Below are 22365 nucleotides of genomic sequence, written 5' to 3'. Positions count from 1 at the left end.
TCTTCAGGATAGTCATCATGATCTCAAAGTTTGTTTCAAAATTTGCAAGCATCAAGTGTCAATCATAAATGAAGATGGAACGCTAATGAATGTTGAATTCTCATGTTTTAGGTGTACTTCCTTATTAGAGTTTTTGGTTCTCTGCTACTTTTACCATACCGTTTCATTTAAATTTCCTACATACTAACTTCCTTTGTGCAATTGAAATAAAATTGCAGTATATAAAAAAATAAAAATAAATTAAATAAAAAATAAAAACATGAGAATTCTGGCTGTGTGCCTCATCATTTGGAGTGGATAATCTCTTTAAATTTTAGCCATTCATTTAGGAGTGTAGTAGAGTTACATTGTGTTATTAATTTCTGTATCTTTAATTATAAAAGATACTAAACACTTTTTCACATCTGTACTGGTCATATGTATATATTACTCTGTGATAGCATTTGCTCACTTTGTTTTGAGTTGATTTCTTATAATTAAATATTGTAAGAATTATTTTTATATTCTGAACATAAATTCTTAGAGATATAATATGAATATTTCCATTATGAGCCTTGCTGTTTTGTTTACTTAACTGTATTTCTAGAAGAACAGAAAATTTTAACTATCTTGAGTTAACATTATCAGTTTTTCTTTTATAATGTCATCTCTTTGTCTTGTTTATAACATGTTTGCCTACCCAAGACTGTGAATATTTTCTTCTAATAGCTTTGTATTTTTAGTTCTTAAGTTTAGGTTCAACCCTCATCTAGAATTGTTTGTACCTCAGTGATGTAGGAATGGGAGTAGATTATTTTCCCATACAGGAAAATGACAGAATCACTTTGGAAAATTTGACAAAAATCAATTTACCATACACGTCTGTTACTATTTTTGGATACTCTTTCCTGTTCTATTGATTTCTTTGTCTATACTTCTATATGTGTCTGTATGCCAATGACACATTATCTTCATTACTGTAACTTTACAGAGAATTTTGAAATCAGGAAGCAAAAGGTTTACAACTATGATCATCATTTGCACAATGGATTTAGAATTCTGGATTTTTTTTTTCGTTGTTTTGCATTTCCTTATAAGTTTTAGAAACAGTGTGCCAATTTATACCGAAAAAAGAAAAAAGCTGCTGAGATTTGGATTGTTATTGGATTAAAATTTATAAATCATTTGGGGAGAATTGACATTTTAATAGTGTCAAATCTTCTAATCCACGTATATGGTATATATCTCCATTTACTTAATTATTCCTTGATTTCTCCCAGCAATGTATTGTAGTTTTCATGTGGAAGTATTATGCATCTTTTGTAAAATTTGTCTCTGAGAATTTTGTGATTTTTTAGGCCATTTTTAAACAAATATTTATTAATTAAAGCTTTATTTCCATAATATTTAAATTTAAAAATCTAATATCATTATTCATAATGCAATTAATATCTAAACTAAGTGATACTATTTCTTGGCTCCAAGTCAAAAATCTCAGAATATACCACTGTTTTGTTTAAAAGTCAGATTTGTAAAGGAGTAATTTACATAGTAACATCACTTTTTTTTAAGTATAGAGACATCTAGTCATATGAGTAATGCCAGAAAAATGATATAGCATAATTCTATCACTTTCAGAAAGTTCTCTTTGAAATGATTTCCTTTCCCCTACTTCCAAATCTCAGAAACTAGTGATTGATTTCTGAGTCAATAGTTCTGCTTTTCCTAGATGTAATAAAAATGAAAGGTAAAACATATAGACTCTTTTGATTGGCTTTTTCTCATGTAGCATAGGCTTTTGATATCTGTCCATGACATTATCAATAGGTAATTACCAGTTATTCTCTTATATGTATGTATACCACACTTTATTTTTAAATTTGTTGATGGAAATATGACTTGTTTCCACCTTTTAGCTATTCTGAATAAAGCTTCTATCAATATTTACAATCAGATTTTCTGAGGACATATGTTTTAGTTTACCTTGGGTCAAGAGGTAGAGGTGGGAATTTTGGGCCAAATAATATGTTTAAGTTACAAAAATATGCCGAATTTTTTCCCAAAGTGGCTATTACCATTGCCACCGTTATTCCTCAGCCTTGACATTGTCAGTGTATCCACCCCCCCATTCTAGTGTGTAGGGACATAATATTATTTCAATTTGCATTTCACTACAGACTAGTGATGCTGAAAACATTTTTATGTGCTTACATCTATATATCTGCTGTTGTGAAATTGCTGTTAAAATTTGTGCACATTTTTATAAGGTTGTTTAGCTTTATAGAATTTAGTTTTGAGATTTTAATATATTATATATATATGACTTTATCAGGTATCTACTTTTCAAATATTTTTTTTTATATTCTGTGTCTTATCTTTTCATTTTCTTAATAAACATTACTTTACATAGCTGTTCGAGGAAGGGTAAGTTTTTGGAAAAAGTATAATTGTATATTTTTCGTTTATTTTATGATTCTTGACTTTTTTTGCATTATCTAAGAAATGTTTGCTAAATCATAAGGTAGTAAAGCTTTTACCATATTAGTTATTATATATTTAAATGTAAGGTTTTATGTTTTGGTCTATGGTTTACTTTGAGCCATGTTTTGTATATAATGAGCGGTAAGAATCAAGATTAATTTACTTTACATATGAATTTACAACACACACACAATTTATTATATATGCTAATATTTATCTATTTAATTATCATGACAACTTTGACCATAAACACTGGACTCTCTTCCATGCATACCAACAGTTTTATATATATATATATATATATAATTTATAATATTATATAAATTATATAATAAACATATTATAAAACTTCAGGGAATTTCATAAAATAATGTTAAATTATTTTGAATTTATCTTCACATTTTCCTTCATTTGGATTAATCAATTTTGGATTCTTCGATGAGGCAGTGCAGGTGGTTTTTACAGGATTTATGACAGTAACCCCAAGCAGCCCATCCATTCTCAGAGATAAGATTTTATCTCTACATCCAGGGATCTGAGATTGGTGAATGATTATGTAGTCAAATATTTTAATACAAATATTTAAAAAATATATGTATCTAATTTGTATTAATGAATTCTTGTTAGCTATTTTGTTAAAATTAACAAAACCACTTTGAGGTGTTGGCTGTATATGATAAGAAAATTTTTATTATCCTTATATTGCTCACCCAGAAAATGAAAAAGAATATAAAATGATTTATGTTATTAGCGAACTTTTAGGCAGCATAAAAATATGACTGCAAATATAAGCTCAAAGGACAGAACAATAGTTGATCACAAGCTGAATTTTGGGAACCCTAACAAAGATAAAAGCTATAATAGTTCATAGGCATTATGGAGGAATAGACCAAGATGAAAAATAAATGTTAAAACTGAATTATTACTTAAAACATAGAAAATAAACATTAAATTTGTTAGATTCTTTAATATAATTGAATGGGCCAATTGTGACATTTTAAGAGTATTTTAAAAACGTATTTTTAATTAATTTTATAATCAATAACAAATACTTAGATTGCCCATCCCAATGTAATGATTTTCACATAAAGGTGAATTATTTTGACTACAGTTCTGATTTGTAGAACAAAGACAGTGTTCATTCTTGAAATCAAAGATATGACAAAGTTTTGAAACCTCCAACTTATACTAGTCTCAGGCAATAACACTAAAGACATATTAGAAGTGTTGGAGGATCTATGGGTAACTAGGAAAAAAATAATGTCCTTAAGGAAGCTGAGATTTATTTTAAGTAATTCACTTCAACCTGGGATCTTTATTGATGATCAGGGAGTTAATAAGATTTTATGTTGTAAACTGACAAAAAATTAAATAAATGCATGGAATGAGTTTTGAGTGATGCATTTCTAATTGCCTTATAAATTTTGAAGGTGCTTCTAGGCAAGTATTAGTTTCTTTAACTATTATGAAATAAGTAAGTGATCTAAAACATGTAGGGTTGCTTTAGTTTTCTATTGTATAATAATCACAGAATGTTTTATTTTAAACCATTTTGTCTGATTACAAGAAAGATGTTTGAGGATTAATCTACTAGATATCAGATGTATATTCTTATCCATTATGACAAATTATGTTTGTTACAATATCTGGTTTCTCAATCAATATTTAAACAAGATATAAGGAAGGGAAAGAAGGAGAGAAAAAAGGGCATATTAGGGACACCACGCAGATACCAGACATTGTGATAATTTTATCCATAAAGTAATTTTAAAATATATTAGATTCATATTAATGAGTTTCTATTACTTATTAACTATTTTATCTTATTTTTTGCCTATATATTAAATGACTTCCATATACAAGATTTTAAAAAGACAAGAAAAAATATCAAAACTACCTTTGTTTTCAAACAAATATATCATGTGGAATATTTGAGATTCACTTGAGCACTTACTTATTTGCAAAACTTATTTATTTATTTGTGCGGTACGCGGGCCTCTCACTGTTGTGGCCTCTCCCGTTGCAGAGCTCAGGCTCCGTACGCGCAGGCTCAGCGGCCATGGCTCACAGGCCCAGCTGCTGCGCGGCATGTGGGATCTTCCCAGACGGGGGAACAAACCTGTGTCCCCTGCATCGGCAGGCGGACTCTCAACCACTGTGCCACCAGGGAAGCCCCAAAACTTATTTTTATATAAATTGTTTAAGGAAATGCTGGAAACATGTTTATTCATAAGTAAAATATTAGTCAAACGTGTTAAAATGTTCTATCACCTGTGCATATTAACTTTTGAGAATGCAGACTGTTTTGGCTTGTAGATATTTGCTTATAGTGAAATGTTTTCATAGAAATCAAAGAAGCAGACCACAAAAATAAAAATTTTTAATGCATTGTTATAAGCGTGGACATTTATGAAATTTAGACAGCTATAAATGTAATAATTTAATTAAATTTGTAATCACTGCAGTTTAGTATTTTAGTAGTATACAAGGTTTTTCATAGTGAGTTTTCATAAAGTAAAAGTGGTTTTCTGAAACCACATTTTCAGAAAAATAATCTACATGACATAAACAAGAAAATTAATATATTTATATATTTTCCAACTATTTAATACTAACTTCAGAATATGAATACTTAGAAATCTACTGAATTCCCTAGTAAACCTTGCTACATATACTAATGAATATGATTTAGGTTTTTAGGAGGGCATATTTAAGTAATAATAGCTTTGGAGTAAACATATATTACATACATAAGTCACAATTTCAAAGAAGACAAATTGAAAAAATACTATTATTGAATCTGTTTTCTCCAATCCATATTGATAACGGGAAATCTAGAGGGGGGCATATTTCACCGTTTCTGTGTTCTCTAGAGTCCAACATAGTAGTGAGTACATATCAGATTTTCAAAGTAACTCACTAGATAAAATAGATTATTCTTCAAGGTATTGTGAATCCTCTACATATCTTATTTATTTATTTATTTATTTATTTATTTATTTATATTTTTTTAACATCTTTATTGGAGTATAATTGCTTTACAATGGTGTGTTAGTTTCTGCTTTGTAACAAAGTGAATCAGTTATACATGTACATATGTCCCCATATCTCTTCCCTCTTGCGTCTCCCTCCCTCCCAACCTCCCTATCCCACCCCTCTAGGTGGTCACAAAGCACAGAGCTGATTTCCCTGTGCTATGTGGCTGCTTCCCACTAGCTATCTATTTTACGTTTGGTAGTATGTCCATGCCACTCTCTCTCTTTGTCCCAACTTACCTTTCCCCCTCCCCGTATCCTGACGTCCATTCTCTAGTAGGTCTGTGTCTTTATTTCCCTCTACATATCTTAGCATGCAATTTGCATTTGCACTGGGATACAACCTTCACTGCATCCTTATCTCCATAGAGGGCGCTCTGCTGATGTGAGCTCCTGTTCCACCTGTATTGCATAAAACCTGGATGATTTGTACATAGTACAGGATAGTTTGTGCCGAAAATCACATGTATAAGATTGTCAGTGTGCCATCTATTTTGTTCTTGATTCTGTTTTGTCCTTCATTTTCAGAAAGGATTAAAATTGGTATTCTGCTCTCTCCCAGTCTCAGTGTTTTAAAATTTACATAGCTTCCTTAATTGTTTCTCAAAAACACAGTTTGGCACATTACATGATTCTTATTCCTGTTTACAGATTAAATAATTAAGGTATAGAAATAACAAATAACTTTCCAAAGTTCACGTTTCTTAAGAGTTCTGGAAAGGACCTCCTACTGACGTTTGTCTGAATATGGTGTATTTTATTTACTCTGCCATCAAGAGGACTGAAAACTGATTTTTAGAAATGAAACATGGACCTAAAAATAATAGTAGCAATAATAGAAATGTTGCATTAAGAACTCCAGCGACATTATCCAATTTTTGCCTTAGCAAAGTGCTTCTCACACACATGAATATGTTGACATTTATAGGTAAAGTGATTGGCCTTCAAAGGGTAGAATACTAACCCTAGGACTGTGGGAAATAAGAAATAAAAACACAAAGGAACTTGTCAATTTATTAATATAGATTTAGCTAATTTCATTATTGAGCAGAAAATACTGGAATGAGTGAAGTTTGGCCACAAGTGGTTACAAAACTATAGTGGGTTTTCAGCTCTAATTATCTGGAATTTAAAGCTACAGGTTTTATACACCATCCTACTTTTAGGAAATAGACAGCAATTATTCAATTTGCATCAGTAATGACGTTAAGCTTACTCTGACATTCTGTTTTTCATAACTCTTTATCTGTATCTCCTGAGGTTCGCCTACATGTCCTACAGATCATTAGCTGCATCTACAGTAAGGTTAGATTCAGTTTAACTTCCCCACAGAACACAAAATGGTAGTAAGCCTACAGACAAATCAATATCTGTCTGATCCCAGCCCTGTACTTTTAATCCTTAAGTGATGGAATAGTAATTGTACACTAGAGATATACAATAACATTGGAGCAACATGGAAAGAGTCTGTTTCCATCCAGAAGGATTTAGTTTCCTGTACCCAAGTATGGAATGTAGCCAGGCTATGCCAGTTCCAAAGGACAGCGTAAGCAATGCAGAGGTGGGTCCGTGAGAAGGTGATGCTTGAAAACAGTCAAATGCTTAGGTGTTTTTTTATTCTAGTCCTTCCTCAAGATACAGTCTTTCCAGAATCCTCTCTTACAAAACAGTTTTCTGATATGCCAAGGTTGCTTCTAACCTTTCCTGTTCAGAAAAGGAGCAGAGAACTATTTACTCATTTTAAGGCTGATGATACCAATGATTAAAACTAATAATATTATTCTTGCCTCAGATTTCTGGAACAGATTGCTTTTGTCTGCTCTTAAATGTAAGCAAATACCTGGTTGAGAAATATAAGACTACACTAGCAATGGTTACGATAGTAAATATATATTTATATAGTGGCAGTAGTAAGGCCTGAGAAGTAAACCATAACCTTGGCTTTGCCAAGATATGTCATTTAAACAGTGTCAATTTCAATTTTGTAATTTACTAAATGAGATTTCAGGCTGAATATTCTCTTTCAGTTTTAAAATTATTAAAAGATCAAGTATTACCTTCTAGAAAAGCTTAGCAATGCTTTTTCATAATAAGTAACTCTAAATAAGCAAATATTTAAATTAGCATTTTACTAATTTTAATTTCATGGATCTATTTATCTTTATAATATAAAATATTATATTAATTAATTATCTAATATAATACACAAGCATCTCATTATCTTTCACTGTATAGTGACAAAAATCCATTAATGGCAATTCTATTAGCTATTATATATTAAGCAATCTACACAATATATTAATTTTAAGATGTTTTTGTAACTTTTTTCTGTATACTTAATGTAGTACTCCACACTTACAAAGAAGATATTGCAAAACATAATAAATAAATTTTAACATATCACTGTACTTAAGAATTAGTGTTGTTAGGAGCATATCCTCAATAATATACTATTTCATTCTGCAATCAGATATTTAGTTTTGTGTGGGTTTTTTTCAGCTTTGCAATATTCTACCATATTTGAATGCAATCTTCTGAGACATTTCTGAAAAAATATTTCAATCAACATTTTGTTTCTAAGATTGTCCCTAATGTTGTAGCTATGTTGCTATTCATTTATTTTCTCTATGATATAAATAATCACATATTGCATCTATTCAGCTGTTGTTGGACATTTGTAATTTCCTGTTGTTGTTCCTATTGATTATGCTGGTGGTGTATGTTTTCAAGAGATTTTCCTTTGGATATGATCCAAGGAAATGGCTGGATCTTGGACATGAGAGTATACAACTGTATGAATTATTACATGTGGTTTACTTTAATTTGCAGTCATTCCCATTGGTCTATATCCAATCCAGCACTTGGAGAATCTTGTCAAACTTCTTGATATTGTGTCAATATTGTTGTGGTTAAACGATAACTTATTTTGGTTAAGCTGTATTTCTTTAAACACTATTGATGTTGAAAACTTTCACGTTTATTTGCCATTTATATTACTTCTTCTGTTAAATATTTGTCCTTCGTTGTACCCGTTTTTATATTGAGCTATCTCTTCTTCTTATTGATTCAATACATTGCATTATATATTAGAGATACAGATCCTTTGTCAGTTGTGTGTGCTGCAAATATTTTCACTCATTTTGTGACATTTTGTTTTCTTTGTGGCATATTTGGAGGAAATGAAAAAAGTCACATTTCACTGTAATCAAATTTATCAATGCTTCCTTTATGATTAGTGCATTTTATATTTTGAAACTTTTCTTGAGCTTTACTATATTACATGCTAATATTTTTTTCTAAAGTATGTATAGTTTTTGCCTTATACATTTAAGTCGTTAATTATTTAAAATGTATTTTTGTGTACAGTGTAGTTATGACCCATTTTATAATGATGGTAATGACGTGGTTACAAGCTTTACTAAAACTATTTCTTGATCAATCTGTACTTTCCCCATTGATCTGCAATAGCATTAGTACCATATATTAAATTTCTATATATAGTAGATCTGTGGCTGTGTTCTGTTTTCTTTTTCTGTTTGTCTATCCCTTTGACACTTTCAAAGTGACCTAGGTTCTAATACCAAATAATAAAGCCTGATAAATGGTAAAGCAATTATCCTTTATTGTACTTCATTCAAGTCTGGACAATCTTAGTACTTATAAATCTTAGAATCAGCTTTCATTTCTCATTGGAAGTCTATTAGATTTCATCAAAATACATATCAATTTGGAGAAGTTGGCTTTATTTATGATATTTTGTCTTCCAACCACACAGGCAATATACCTCTTAATTACTTTAGATCTACTTTAATGACATTCAATAAAATGTTTTGCATATGTCTTTCATATACTTTGTTAGATTTATTTCAAGGATCCTCATAGCTTTGTTTATTAACTCTTGTTAGTTTTTGACCATTAAGAATAATGTTTGTTGTACTTTTTGTTGTTGTTTGTTGAACGTATCCTTAATCAGCTTGGGAGGATACATTCTGTTCCTAGATTGCTAAGAGTTTTCTTCTTTGATTTTGCTTTGTTTTGTTTAGAATGTATGGACATTAAATTTTATTTTTTGTTTTTTTCTATGTGTATTAAGATAAGCATCTATGTATTTTTTTTTTGTCCCTCTTTTAATTCATTAACGTTTTGGATAACTTTTATGCTTTTTAAAATTCCCTTCTTCATTTCTTCTCTCCCTCCCACTTTCTTTCCTTCCTTCCTCCTTCCCTCCCTTCTTTCTTTCCTTGGTTTAATGCCAAACTATGCAAGCATTCCTAGAACTAAACTGATGACAGACTTTCATTTCCATTCCAGTAGAGTGGGTTTGGTATTATTTTATTTAGTCCAATGACAGCTAATATCTCTCATGAGTGGGAGCATATGGTATTGATATTAAAGTTTTACTGGCCACAAAAAAATAAGTTGTAGAGTATTTCCTCCTTACTCTGTCTTCTGGGGAAAAGATGTATGAGACTGAAATCACCTGTATCTTTAACTGTAGATAAAATTATCTAGGCCTGATTTTTTACCTAAAAATTGAGTTTCTTTAGTTATTGTAGTACTACTCTGATTTTCTACTTCTTTTAAAAGTACCTATGGCATGTCTAGTCCATCCATATTCTTAATGGATAATTAAAAATGGATAATTTAAAAATCCATTATCTTTAATATCTTCTGTGTGTATATATATATATTCCCTTTTGCCTAATGTGTTTAGTTTTTGCCTTCTTATTAATTTTTTCATTATGAATTCTTCAGTTTTAGCTTTGATGCATAAAATAAACCAAACATTTATCTTTTCTTATATCTCAGAACTAATAAACTTACTGAGATATGAGAAGACTGCACTCAAGAAGTATTTTAAAATATTAACTGTAATATTTTGATGTTTACCAGAGTTATAGATGAATTCCATGCTAAGTTCTAATTTAAATTATTCTTTATTTTTCCCCAAGTATGACTTGACACCACAAACTGCATATATTCTCCTGTAAGAAAAATTTTACCCTGGTATAAAGAACTTTACCTTCTATTTTCTCCAAGTTGATTTAGACTGCAAACCTTGAATGTTTTAAAGATTATGTAATTTTTTTTCCAACTACTCTATTTTTCTTAGATTAATGATGAAACCAGGTGTTCATCCCTTAGACTCTGACAGCATACAATGAATTCTGACAACTTTCTCCCATTTCAGTTCCTGAATAACATGTAATTTCCTTGATATGACAAAATATCATTTTAACATTCATGTCATGCCTTGGTGTTCATTTTTCTTTTTCTGTAAGTTAATGACTTATAAAAAAGAATGACATCATAAATTTGTCTTTTGCCAAAAGTCCTGCTGCAGCATATGGGGCTAGTGACAAGCTACAGTATTAAGGAGATTGGTTTCAAACCAAGCCTCTAAAGTGTGCATGGAAATACTAAATGCATCCCTATGTGTTTTGCAGACAATCCGAGTTTGCTGAGCCATGTCACAGTGGTTATTAGAGTTCTGGATGTTAATGACAATCCACCCAAACTTGCCAGGGAATATGATATTGTTGTCTGTGAAAATTCTAAGCCTGGCCAGGTAAGTTAATTATTTTCCTTCCTAGCATTTGAATGGAAGAAAAATAAGCAGCTCTATTTCTATTATTCTTAGGTATAATCCTCAAAGATCCCCCAGTGTCATTTTTGTGCTTAGTAAACATAATTTTATAAAGCTTTATTTTAAGTACCAAATAGATATTTTGAGACTCATAGAAAATACTCTTTCTCCAGATTCCAAATGTAATTCAACAAATGAACTCATTCATGTATACATTTATTATACCAATAAAATGATATTGAATGATTTTGGTACAGCCCTGTATTAAATGAGGAGGAAACAATGAACTCTTCCTGTCCTAATGAAGCTTAGAGACTAGAGTGGGGAGGAGAGACTGGCCTGACCTACATATTTTGGAGGGAATGAAGGAGTCACATACAGTGGCCATTGAGTGTTATTGATACTAGAAGATGATTAGGTTTTAACATGAAGAGTGGGAATGATTGGTGGAGGTGGGGAGAGTGAAGGATGGAGAGAAGAGCTTGAACATAAGACATGAATCTGGATGTAATATGGCAGCCGGTTAAAGGAGCATGACAATTCCAAAGGGAGGCCAGTGTTTTGACGCCCATAAAGCAAGTGAGACATGGGAAGAGAATGTGCATCTGTCTTCTCTGCTGTGTAACAAACTACACAAACTTAACAGCTTAAAACAACACATATTTATCATCTCATAGTTTCTGCAGATCAGAATTCTGCTCATGGCTTAGCTAGGTATTTGCAGGAGTCTCATAAGACGTAATCAATCTGAGTTCTTACCTGAGGCTTGGGGATCTCTTCCGAGCTCACGTGGTTGTCGGTAGCATTCAGTTACTTTCAGCCGCAGACCTGAGAGCTTCAGGATGTTCCTTGGCTCTTCAGTGTTCCCCAGAGTTCAGAAATGCCACCCAGAGTTTGTGTGTGTGTGTGTGTGTGTGTGTGTGTGTGTGTGTGTGTGATATGGGTTCCCCAACATGGCCACTTACTTCATCAAACAAGTAAAGAGAGTCTCTCTGGTGAGTCTGACAGTCTCATATAATGACCAGAATAAATATACCATCCAAAATTATTTTAAATCATTTTGAAGCTTGTGACAAAATTATAGTCCTGAGAAACATTGCCTTGTGTATATATATATATGGAGGGCACTTTATGTAAAAACATGAAATTTTCTCATGTTCATTTCTCACAAGAAAATTAGAAAATGTGAATGAGGACAAAATGACTGAAACTTATATTTGAAAGTATTTATAGGTTATCTGGTTTACTCTTAGCAATGCTTTAAGATTATCACTTCCAGTGCTTAAATATTTTTCCATATCACCATTTCAAAAAAAGTATTTTATGGTACAGATACATAATGACTTACTTACCAAATCGTACTTCAATTGTGTTAGAAATGGATGCACACATCCTAGAATTATTTTCTTAACATATTTTATACAAGTACAATTGAGAAAAATGTTAAACATGCAAATAGAAAATTTAGATTTTAAAAATACAGCCACTTAATATAGGATTTCAATTTTGGTAATAACATCAGATTAGACATAGCTGAAGAGAAAATAGTGAACTGGACAGTAGGTTAGATTAAATATTCATGTTAAAGCATGGAAAGTCAAGAAGATAGAAAACATTAATAAGAATATGAAAGATATGGAACATGCAGGTCTAATACACAAGTTATCCAATTCTCAGAGGGATATTAATCAAGAGATTTGGGCAGAAGTAATATTTGAGGAGCTCATGACTGAAATTTTTTCCATACTGTTGGCAAGCAACAAGTCAAAAATTCAAGAAGCATAAAGAAAAACAAAAACAAAAATCTAAGCAACCGTTTAAAAAAAATAACTTTACCTAGATGAATTGCAATAAAATTTCAGAAATAAAATTAAGTTTAAAATTTAAAACATCTAGAAAAAAAAGACATAATACTGTTAGGGGATAAAATGGATGTAGTGCCAGGCAAAGAGTTCTTGGATGACACCAAAAGCATAATCCATAAAAGAAAAAAAAATGATAAATTGGACTTGATCAAAACTAAACATTTTTGCTTTCTGAAAGACCCTGTTAAGAGGATAAAAAGAAAAACCACATAGTGGGAAAAGATACTTGCACACCATTTATCCAATGAAGGATTAGTATGTAGAATATAAAAATAATACTCAAAACCTTTAAAAGAACAATTTCAAAAGCTGATTATTTAATCAGGAAGAATGAAAGATTAAAAAAAATAAAATAAAGTAAAGGAAAGATAAATCCAAGAGCCAGAGATACTATCTAACAACCATGAATTCTTTTGTGTACCAAAAATAGTCCTTAAAAATAAAGACAAGAAAAACTCGTATTTAGGCAAAAACAAACAACAACAACAAAAAAGTGACAATTCCTTGCCAATACACACATTAAAGCTTTTTTTGGAAAAAGAAAAAGGAAAATAATCAAATTGGCATCTTGGAGTGGTAAGAATCCGTAAAGACCAAAACAATCAGTAAATATATTGTTAACAATAAATTATTAATGAATGAATAGAAAACAAAGGAACATTTTCTAGGGTTTAAAATATACATAATATACATTGGAACAAGGTATCAGAAGGAAGGAGACAAAGTTAAAATATTCTAAACTCCTTAAATTTGGGGTAATTGAGAAACTACTAATTTATAATAGATTTTTTTTGTTTTGTTTTGTTTTGTTTTTTGTTTTTTGCGGTACGCGGGCCTCTCACTACTGTGGCCTCTCCCGCTGCGGAGCACAGGCTCCGGACGCGCAGGCTCAGCAGCCATGGCTCATGGGCCCAGCCGCTCCGCGGCACGTGGGATTCTCCCGGACTGGGGTACGAACCCGCGTCCCCTGCATTGGCAGGCGGACTTCCAACCACTGCGCCACCAGGGAAGCCCCAATAGATTTTATGTGTCAAGAATGAATACAGTAATTTTTAGTTTAAGTAATAAAATAGTAAAAGACTATGTAACTAACAAAATAATAGAGATTGGAATTTAAAATACTCCTAAATAAAGTGATGTTGACAGTTTTATTTATTGACCTTTATTATGTTTATTAAAATGTTCATTCAATTAATAGTTCACACACTTACAAAATTGTTGCATGTGACTTTATCTTGCTTTTTTATATTTTATGATACAAAGATAAAGGTAAAAAATCTTTTATATAGGACCTATTTTCAAGGATTCTAGAAAGGCATATTTAAAAACTAAAATGTAAACTTAATAAAATATGAAGTATATAACCAATTTAATATTTCCAAAATAACCCTGTGAATTTCTGTGAAGTTTTTATAATTCAAAGTTAGAATGACAAATTTTCATATTTGCTCTTGAGATATAGTTTTGTTTTATAACACAAGATAGGTAAAATAAAAGAGAAAAGCTTAGTACACAAATTTATAATAGCTAGGTAGAAGTCATGGTAATTTTTTTAAAAACCAAGAAATAAGATAATAAATATGGAACAAGTAGAAAAATAAAAAGCAGACAAATATAATGTAAACTTAAAGAAGTATATATCAATATTTATGTTAAAATAAAATCACCAAATTATTTAAGAAATGTCTACTGAGATTATTGTGCTGAGAGTTTTAGTATGCTTTTGTCAGAAACTGATAGAATAATCACATGAAATTTTATTAAGGAAACTGAAAATTGAATACCACAATTAAGAAGCTGTACTGTTTAACAAATATAGAACATTGCATTGAACAACCTTAGATTATGCATTCTTTCAAAACTTACACAAAACATTGACCAAAATTTACCATGTTCAGGACCACAAGGCAAGTTTTAATAATTTTCAAAGAATTGGTCTCATTTTTATTACAATAAAATAATACAAGATACTAATTCAAAAATATTGCTAGAAAAACTCCATCAGAAATGAAGACACTTCTAAATAAACAATGAGCCAATAAAGTAATAAAAATTGAAAATAGTTAAATGGAATGATAATCAAAATATATTGTATCAAAAAGGAAAAAAGGACAATCAGTTTTTTCCTAATTTTATGCTGACAACAAACTTTGAAATCAAAACCTGTGAAGGATATAATTTGAATTATAGATATTCTCTTTCATGAACATAGAAATATCATAAATAAAATATTGTCAAAGCAAATCCAGAAAAAATAATTACTTTAAAATGAAAAGGAGAAAAATTAAAATTCATTTTCATAGATGAAGCCAAAGGTTTTGATAAAGTTAAACATTCATTAATAATAAAAATACTACTAATAATAGTGGTAATACTACTATACAGTAGTTGAAATTGTGAATAAAATTGAGCACAAGTTCAAACTTGTGCTAAATATAAGGTCAATATAAATGTATTTCTTCCTTTTCTTTATATTAGAAACAATTAGAAAATGAAACTTAAAACACTATACCATTTAATATCACTTTAAGAAAATAAAATATCTAGAAATAAATACTGCTTTTCTTAGGTATCAATCACCTAATCTATCAATAACTTTTTTTAGTAAACTTAGGACCTTTCCCTCACTGAATCTTTATTTCTTTGGTTCCTAGGTTATTCAGAGAATTTAAACTTAGATCATTTGAAATGTGACATAAAGAATCAAAAATCATCAGCTTTTATTATATGTTTTCTTTTTAGATTATTTCTTCTAAAATTTTTGTTTTAATTAACTAATTAATTAATTAATAATTTTTACTTCAAGGATAAAGTGTGATCTTGTATTAGGAGCAGCTCACACATACCAGTTTTGTAGGTGCAGGTGAAATTACTGAATTTCTGAGCAGATGATACTCAGCCCTTGCTCTTGGATCAACTGATCCTTCCCCTGTGGATGTAAATATCTTCTCTGTAATCGAAAATGCTAGTCTCAGTTTTCTGGCTTGAACTCTCTTCATATTGGCATGTGACATTGAATTTTTCCATTGACCTCGCGTGTTGTCCACTTTTTGCTCATGAGGAAGTCCATTCAGGCATTCTCACTGGCCATGCTCTCCTCTTAATGTCACATTGTTAGCCTGGGTCCCTCTGTTTTACCCTCCACACTGACCACCTAAACTCTGTAGCCTTCCTAAGAAGTAATTTAATGTGATGTTGACAAGTGCTCTCTTAATCTCTAAAATGAAGAAAATTGTCAGAATTTCAGGGCCCTTCCAAGCCTGAGATTCTATGAGTATATGACTAGATAAGTCTTAAATTCCTTTAAGTGTGGGTTGTCCTGTTCTCCTCAGGTGAAAAGTTATTCCATTTCTTAGAGAGGGCTAAATCTGTGACAAACTGTTTCTTTTGTGAGTCCCATTAACCACTTATATAGTATTTTTTTTTCATATAACTGTTATTATTTTCAAGACATAATTGCTAGACCTAGCCCCCTAAATTTCTAATATATTTTTTATGTGATTATTTCTTATTCTTTGTAAACTATTTTCACATTTAGCATCATTGCTGTCTTTAGTATTGCATGATTTTAGATGTCACTGTAAGAAAACTGGATTCTTTATGTTATCTGAGCTTTTGTTTCCAACTCTTTCACCAAAATGAATTTAGACTTTTCATTGAGGGAATAAAAACATCATTTTAAAAGTATTGCTTATTACACCTGCATTTAAACAAATCATTACCCATTCATGTAGTCAATTGTATGATTAACACATTACAGTGGAAAATTGTCTGAATCTTTCTATTATTTAATTTTGAAGTCTTTTGTTCATTTACTCTTATGGTTGTAGCATTTCTGGAGAAACTATATTTTGATGCAGAGTTGGAATAGGAAATTATGTAAATAATGATTTGTGAAATAGCTTTTCTGAAGCATATTTGTATTGCCACAGTTCCTCTTTCTATGACAATTGCTTTTAGAATTACAGACACTTCTGTTATGGTTGTTGTGCATTTAAATGTAACAGCATGTGGCTACAGCTGAGACTGGTCTTTTCTGAAAGCAGAGGTTCAAACCACATGTAAGAGCAGAGTTCAGGTCGATTCAGGTATCAATATAAACTTCAACAATATATTTCTCTGAGTTAATATATTTTCCTGTTCTGAAAAAAATTTTAAGTACCTTGCATAAAAAAATACTAAAAAGAAAATCATGCATGCATGAAATTTGAAATCAGTTCCCAAAGAAGAGTGAATTCAAAATAGTTGAGATGTGCCTGTACCTAGAAACTTTGAGAAATAACAAAGGGAATGTTTTCTGTCTTATTCGTATTGACTTTTCCCTCTGTATTTTTTCTTTTTAAAAGTAAACTTAGAAAACATAACATATAAAAGAAAACATTTTATTACGTAACACCAGCCTCTGCCCCCATGATATCCATGGTATTATTGATATTATTAACAGTACAACTTTGTATGAAAAAAGTTAACTAGATCATAGAGATTTTACATCTTACCAAAGATAAACCTCAGCTAAATAACAAAAGTTGGTATTATTATCAAATGAAATGATCATTTGAGATCATATTATAAGGCAAGCTCTATTAATTAAAGGAAGATGCAATGTGTTCCATAGAATTTCCTTTTTAATTTGCTTTAGTTAGGGTTAGCTCATTTACCAAATAAAAGACTATGTTATTTGTATAAATTTCTGACACTATTTTTCCTAATTAAAGTACTCTAGAAGTGATAGATTTTAAACGTTTTAAACACATTTAAACAAGGGGATACATTTATTTAACAAGAGGAATATAAAATTGGTTTTAATTATTTTCTACCAAAGATTAATCCTTATTCATGGACATTATCAAAAAATTCTGCTAGTAATTATTTGTAAATACCATCAATCAATTTGAGTTTTCTCTCCCTTTGTTAGAGTAAATCTCAGATCTTTCAAAATACGTTATGTACTTATTGCATAATGTGCAAGTGATAGAAAACATTTGAGTCCAGTTAGAAGGAAAGAGAATCAGAAAATAAATTTTTTATGGATCATACATCACCAACTAGCTGCACAAACAGAGAGCACAGGTAGCACAGTGTAGATAAATCAATAAGTCTGAAAAAATGGTAGAAAATATTGATGAATGGAAACATGGCAATTATCTGATATCTGCCAGAAGTTTAAATCTTCTAAAAATCATAAACATGTTAACTTCTTACGAATGTTCTATTAAAAGTCTGAGGAAGCAAATGGAAATCCCATTTCCTAATGGAAGAGAAAAAGTGATTAGTAAAACAACCAAAAAAGAAATTGAATATACCTTCTCTCAACAAGAGAATATCTAGGAGTTCTAAATTAAAAAAAAAAGACCAACATACGTTTTTAGAATCATCTCTCAGAAATATTACGGAAAAATATTTAAGTACAGATGCATGTCCAACACTTCAACAAAAGTTCAAGATGAATCATTCACTCTTAAACAAAATGTGGTAACCAACTTATCATTTACTATGTAGATGAGACTGAGAACCCTTTCTGAGGAAGAAAAATTTGCCATAAGTGAGCTTCCTGGTAAATTGAGATTTGAAATTACCTGTATAAAAATGGAAGGGATATTTATATTTCAGAGATAACAAAAAAATAGTAAACATAATATAATATGAATTATATCAGTGTTTAACAAATTGAATAGGTTCATGTTTGTAAAATTTTAAGAAAATTTAAAATAAGTGATAAATTAACTTTGAAATGAGAAGAAAAGAAAATTTTTCCAAAGCATTGATAACAGAAAACATAAAAAGCTCAGTTTATTTAAATTAATTGTTCTTTACCAATCCCCTCCAGAGTTACATTCTAGGATAAGAAGTGAACTTGCAAATGTGTCAGTATGTTATGAGGTATCATTGAGGAAATAGGATGGTAAATTGCAGAATTACAATGAATGAAGAATAAGAGTGAGAAGACATTTATTTTCCCAAAGAAAAATTTATACGGCTGTCCCTTAGAATCTGTGGGGAATTGGTTCCAGGACTCCGCCTCCCTCAGGATAACAGAATCCACAAGTGCTCAAATCCCTTATATCAAATGGTGTACTGTTTGCATATAACCTACACACACCCTCCCATATACTTTAAATCATCTCTTATAATATCTTATAATACCTAATATAATGTGAATACTATGTAAATTGTTGCAAATACAATGTAAATGCCATCTAAATAGTTGCCACAGCATGGCATCAAGTTTTACATTTTGGAACTTTCTGGAATTTTAAAAAATATTTTTGGCCCATGGTGGTTGAATCCACAGATTCAGAACCACGGACATGGAGGGCTGACAGTATTTGTTTTATCTAACCCAGAAAACAACCTTGAAAAGTTGATATTTTATTTCAATTTGATACAAAGTAACTAACGTGTAGAAAATGTAGTTGTGTTCTTCAGATTTTGCACACTCTAAATGCTATGGAGCTTTTCCTGTGCTTGAGAAAAATCATAAAGATTGCTTCTGATTATCCATCAGTTTATTCTATTTATAGTCAAAAGGCAATAACAAGAAAAAAAAAGATCTGTTCAGACCTAGTTGTGCTTTCAATGAAAAAAAAAAATCAGCAGCTATGTAAATTTTCAGTTCATAGATAAATAATATGGAGGGAAATAATGAAGAATGATAGAAACTTCTTGGAATATGTAGGGAGAGGGGCTTTCACCAGGATCTCCTGCTGAGAAAGTAAATTCTGAATGGTGATGGGAAAGGGCATAAGGAATGAGCCATGGGCATATATGGAGGAAATTGATCACTTTTATACCCTGAAGTTCGTTCTTCACTTTCACTTCATGAAAACACATGCTCTTCTGCTCCTACTCTCCCTGACCACTCATTCTCAGTACCTTTATATTCCTCCTCGTCTCCCTCACAAGCTAACAGTCTCAGTACCTGGAGAGGAATTTAGGTTTTAACTATGATGCATTTTGGTGGATTATCTCACCTGTAAAATATTGAAATACGGTGAAACTGAGTAAAATGTTCTTAGAAATCATACCAATTTTTGAAATGCACGTACTATATTTCATATGCAGGAAATACTATTTTTCTGGCTCTACTTTCTCTCTGTTTTCAATTTCTCTAAGGAAAAGCTATAAAGAGTACACTTGAGCATTAGGATACTATTTTTTTTTTCAAAAGTAAAATATCATCTTGCTTGTTTGTTTCAATATTACTTTTAAAGATTGGAATGACTCTAACGATTGGAATGTGTATGCTGCTCTTAGGCTACCTGGGATATTTTTTTATATATTCTAACTTTCTCTGTTTCTTAATGTGTGTAAAGTCCAAATTTGGGTATTGCTTTCTCTCAACCACTAGGGATTAAAAAATTTCCTAAAGCTCTGGGTGGTCTAGTTTTACCTCTGCCAGATTTTTACAGATTTGAGGCACATCACACTCCTTTTGGGACTCAGAGTCCTCGTCTCTAAAATACAGGAGCTGGATCATGACCTCAAAGGTCTCCTAAAGCAAAAAATTATGACTCTAGTGCTTTTTCATTTGCTGACTGAGACCAACATGTACAGAAAGGCTGTTCTACATCAACACTGGAATATTGGTATTTGTACAAACCATATTTCACGTCTCCCTAAACAAGCGTTCACACAAAACCTTACAACTAATTGGGCCCAAGGTACTGTGAGTAATAAAGGAAAAAAAAAGTAAATGTTTGTGCCATGCTAGAAAATAAAGTGTGAATGATTATATGGTGTGCCATAATAGATTTCTTAAAGTCTAATGCAAGGGAGAGCAAATTAGCTCATACCTTTACTAGAATAAGAATTTGAAAACACTCAAGTTGGATATTGAAAAGTTATAATATTAAAATCAAGGGACAAAGCCAAATTAAATTTACTATTTAATTTTTCTTTTCTTTAGGTTATTCATACCATCAGTGCCACTGATAAGGATGATTTTGCCAATGGACAAAGGTTTAACTTCTTTCTTGATGAACATCTGTCTATAAACCCAAACTTCACTCTGAAGGACAATGAAGGTGAACATGAATACATATATTTTTTGATCTTTGTGGTATCTGCTTTGACTTGATATGGAATAAGCCTGAGCAGCTTTGCTTTATTCTTATATACTCATGAACAGCTTGCAAATCAACATTCAAAGTCAGTTTGATGTTAATGTGTTATGATCCGTGAATAGCTTGTGTTTAAAATTGAGCCATATGTACAAATAACTTTCAATGAGTTTATTTAGAAGCATCCCTTTAAACAAGAAATGTTCATGTAATATGCTCTTGGGCAACTTTTAAGAGAAATCTTAGCTGACAAACATGTTTATGAGAACTGCTGCAACTGCTAGGAGGTGGAAAAAATTTAAATGAGGATCAATGAAAAATATGTCCTAGGGACCATTAGAAAAGGAACTGCAATGTTTGAAATCATCTTGCTTTAGCAAGGTTATCAAGATGTGCTGTACAAATTATATTTCCCCTTGTTATTATGAATATTTTCCCAAAATATGGGTAGATACATATGCATAATTATAGAGCACTGTGGAAATTTTTGAATTATTTTTGTTTAAACTTCTTATTGTGTAGGGAAAAAAGAACATAATAACTAGAGAAGATTCACCATGATTTAGAATCCTGATTTGGTAGATTCCTCAAAGTTGTGTAAAAGTCATTCTTCCGTATGGAAGGGAAACAGCAAGCCACTCAATATGTACAGTGTTCTGACTGGCATCAACTTTCTTCTTCTCAAAAGTAGTTTTGATCACATATATCTGAATATACTGTTATTTAAGATTTAAGACGTGCCTCAGAATCACATGAAAGAAACAATAGCATGTACATTTTGAAGTAGTTAATTCCTTCTCTGTACCCTTCATGTAGAAGCATTTTCAAATTCAAGCAAAAAGACAATCACTAAATTACAAGCCACAAAACATTTTTTCCATTATCCCTAAGCTTCCTTAAATAATCATAACAGGGATACTAAATTATGCATGTGGCCATAACAAAATTCATATAAAAATACCAAGCTTGTTTGTCTCTCTCAGTTTAACTATCCCTGTGGTCAGCTGTACTTATGGCAATACATATTTATCCATGTTTGTGTATGACAAATTGTATTAAATTGACTATTGAACATTTATTTACATCTGAACATCCAACCCTACAATCCCAAATGTATTTAAATATTATAATTAACTATGCTAAATATCTGAAAATCAATTCATACTTTCCCATATTCAAATAATTGCATAATTTGGAGAGCATTCAACTTCCTGCTTTAATAAACTGAAATTTACTATATTTAGAAACATATATTTAGAAATCATATTTCAGTTGAATTTTTTCCATTCCAATTAAAAATTTATTTACATTTTAAAAGCAATTTTAATTTGATGATATTATAAAGAAAAATTGACTTA

The 22365-nt window shown here is 30.9% G+C and overlaps 1 protein-coding gene across 2 annotated transcripts in view; it reads left to right on the top strand.

Annotated features, from left to right (window-relative positions):
* CDH18 (cadherin 18) overlaps positions 1-22365 on the top strand; it is a 330861-nt gene that overhangs the window by 280098 nt on the left and 28398 nt on the right. For both annotated transcript variants that reach the window (XM_065874393.1, XM_065874394.1), the window contains 2 exons: positions 10943-11064; positions 20854-20971. In XM_065874393.1, coding sequence (XP_065730465.1) covers positions 10943-11064; positions 20854-20971 — 240 coding nt within the window. The remainder of the gene's footprint in view (positions 1-10942; positions 11065-20853; positions 20972-22365) is intronic.

Source organism: Phocoena phocoena, chromosome 3 (genome assembly GCF_963924675.1).
Source record: "Phocoena phocoena chromosome 3, mPhoPho1.1, whole genome shotgun sequence".
Taxonomy (NCBI): domain Eukaryota; kingdom Metazoa; phylum Chordata; class Mammalia; order Artiodactyla; family Phocoenidae; genus Phocoena; species Phocoena phocoena.
The sequence above is the reverse complement of the archived record's forward strand: the minus strand, read 5'-3'. Positions and strand labels throughout refer to the sequence as shown.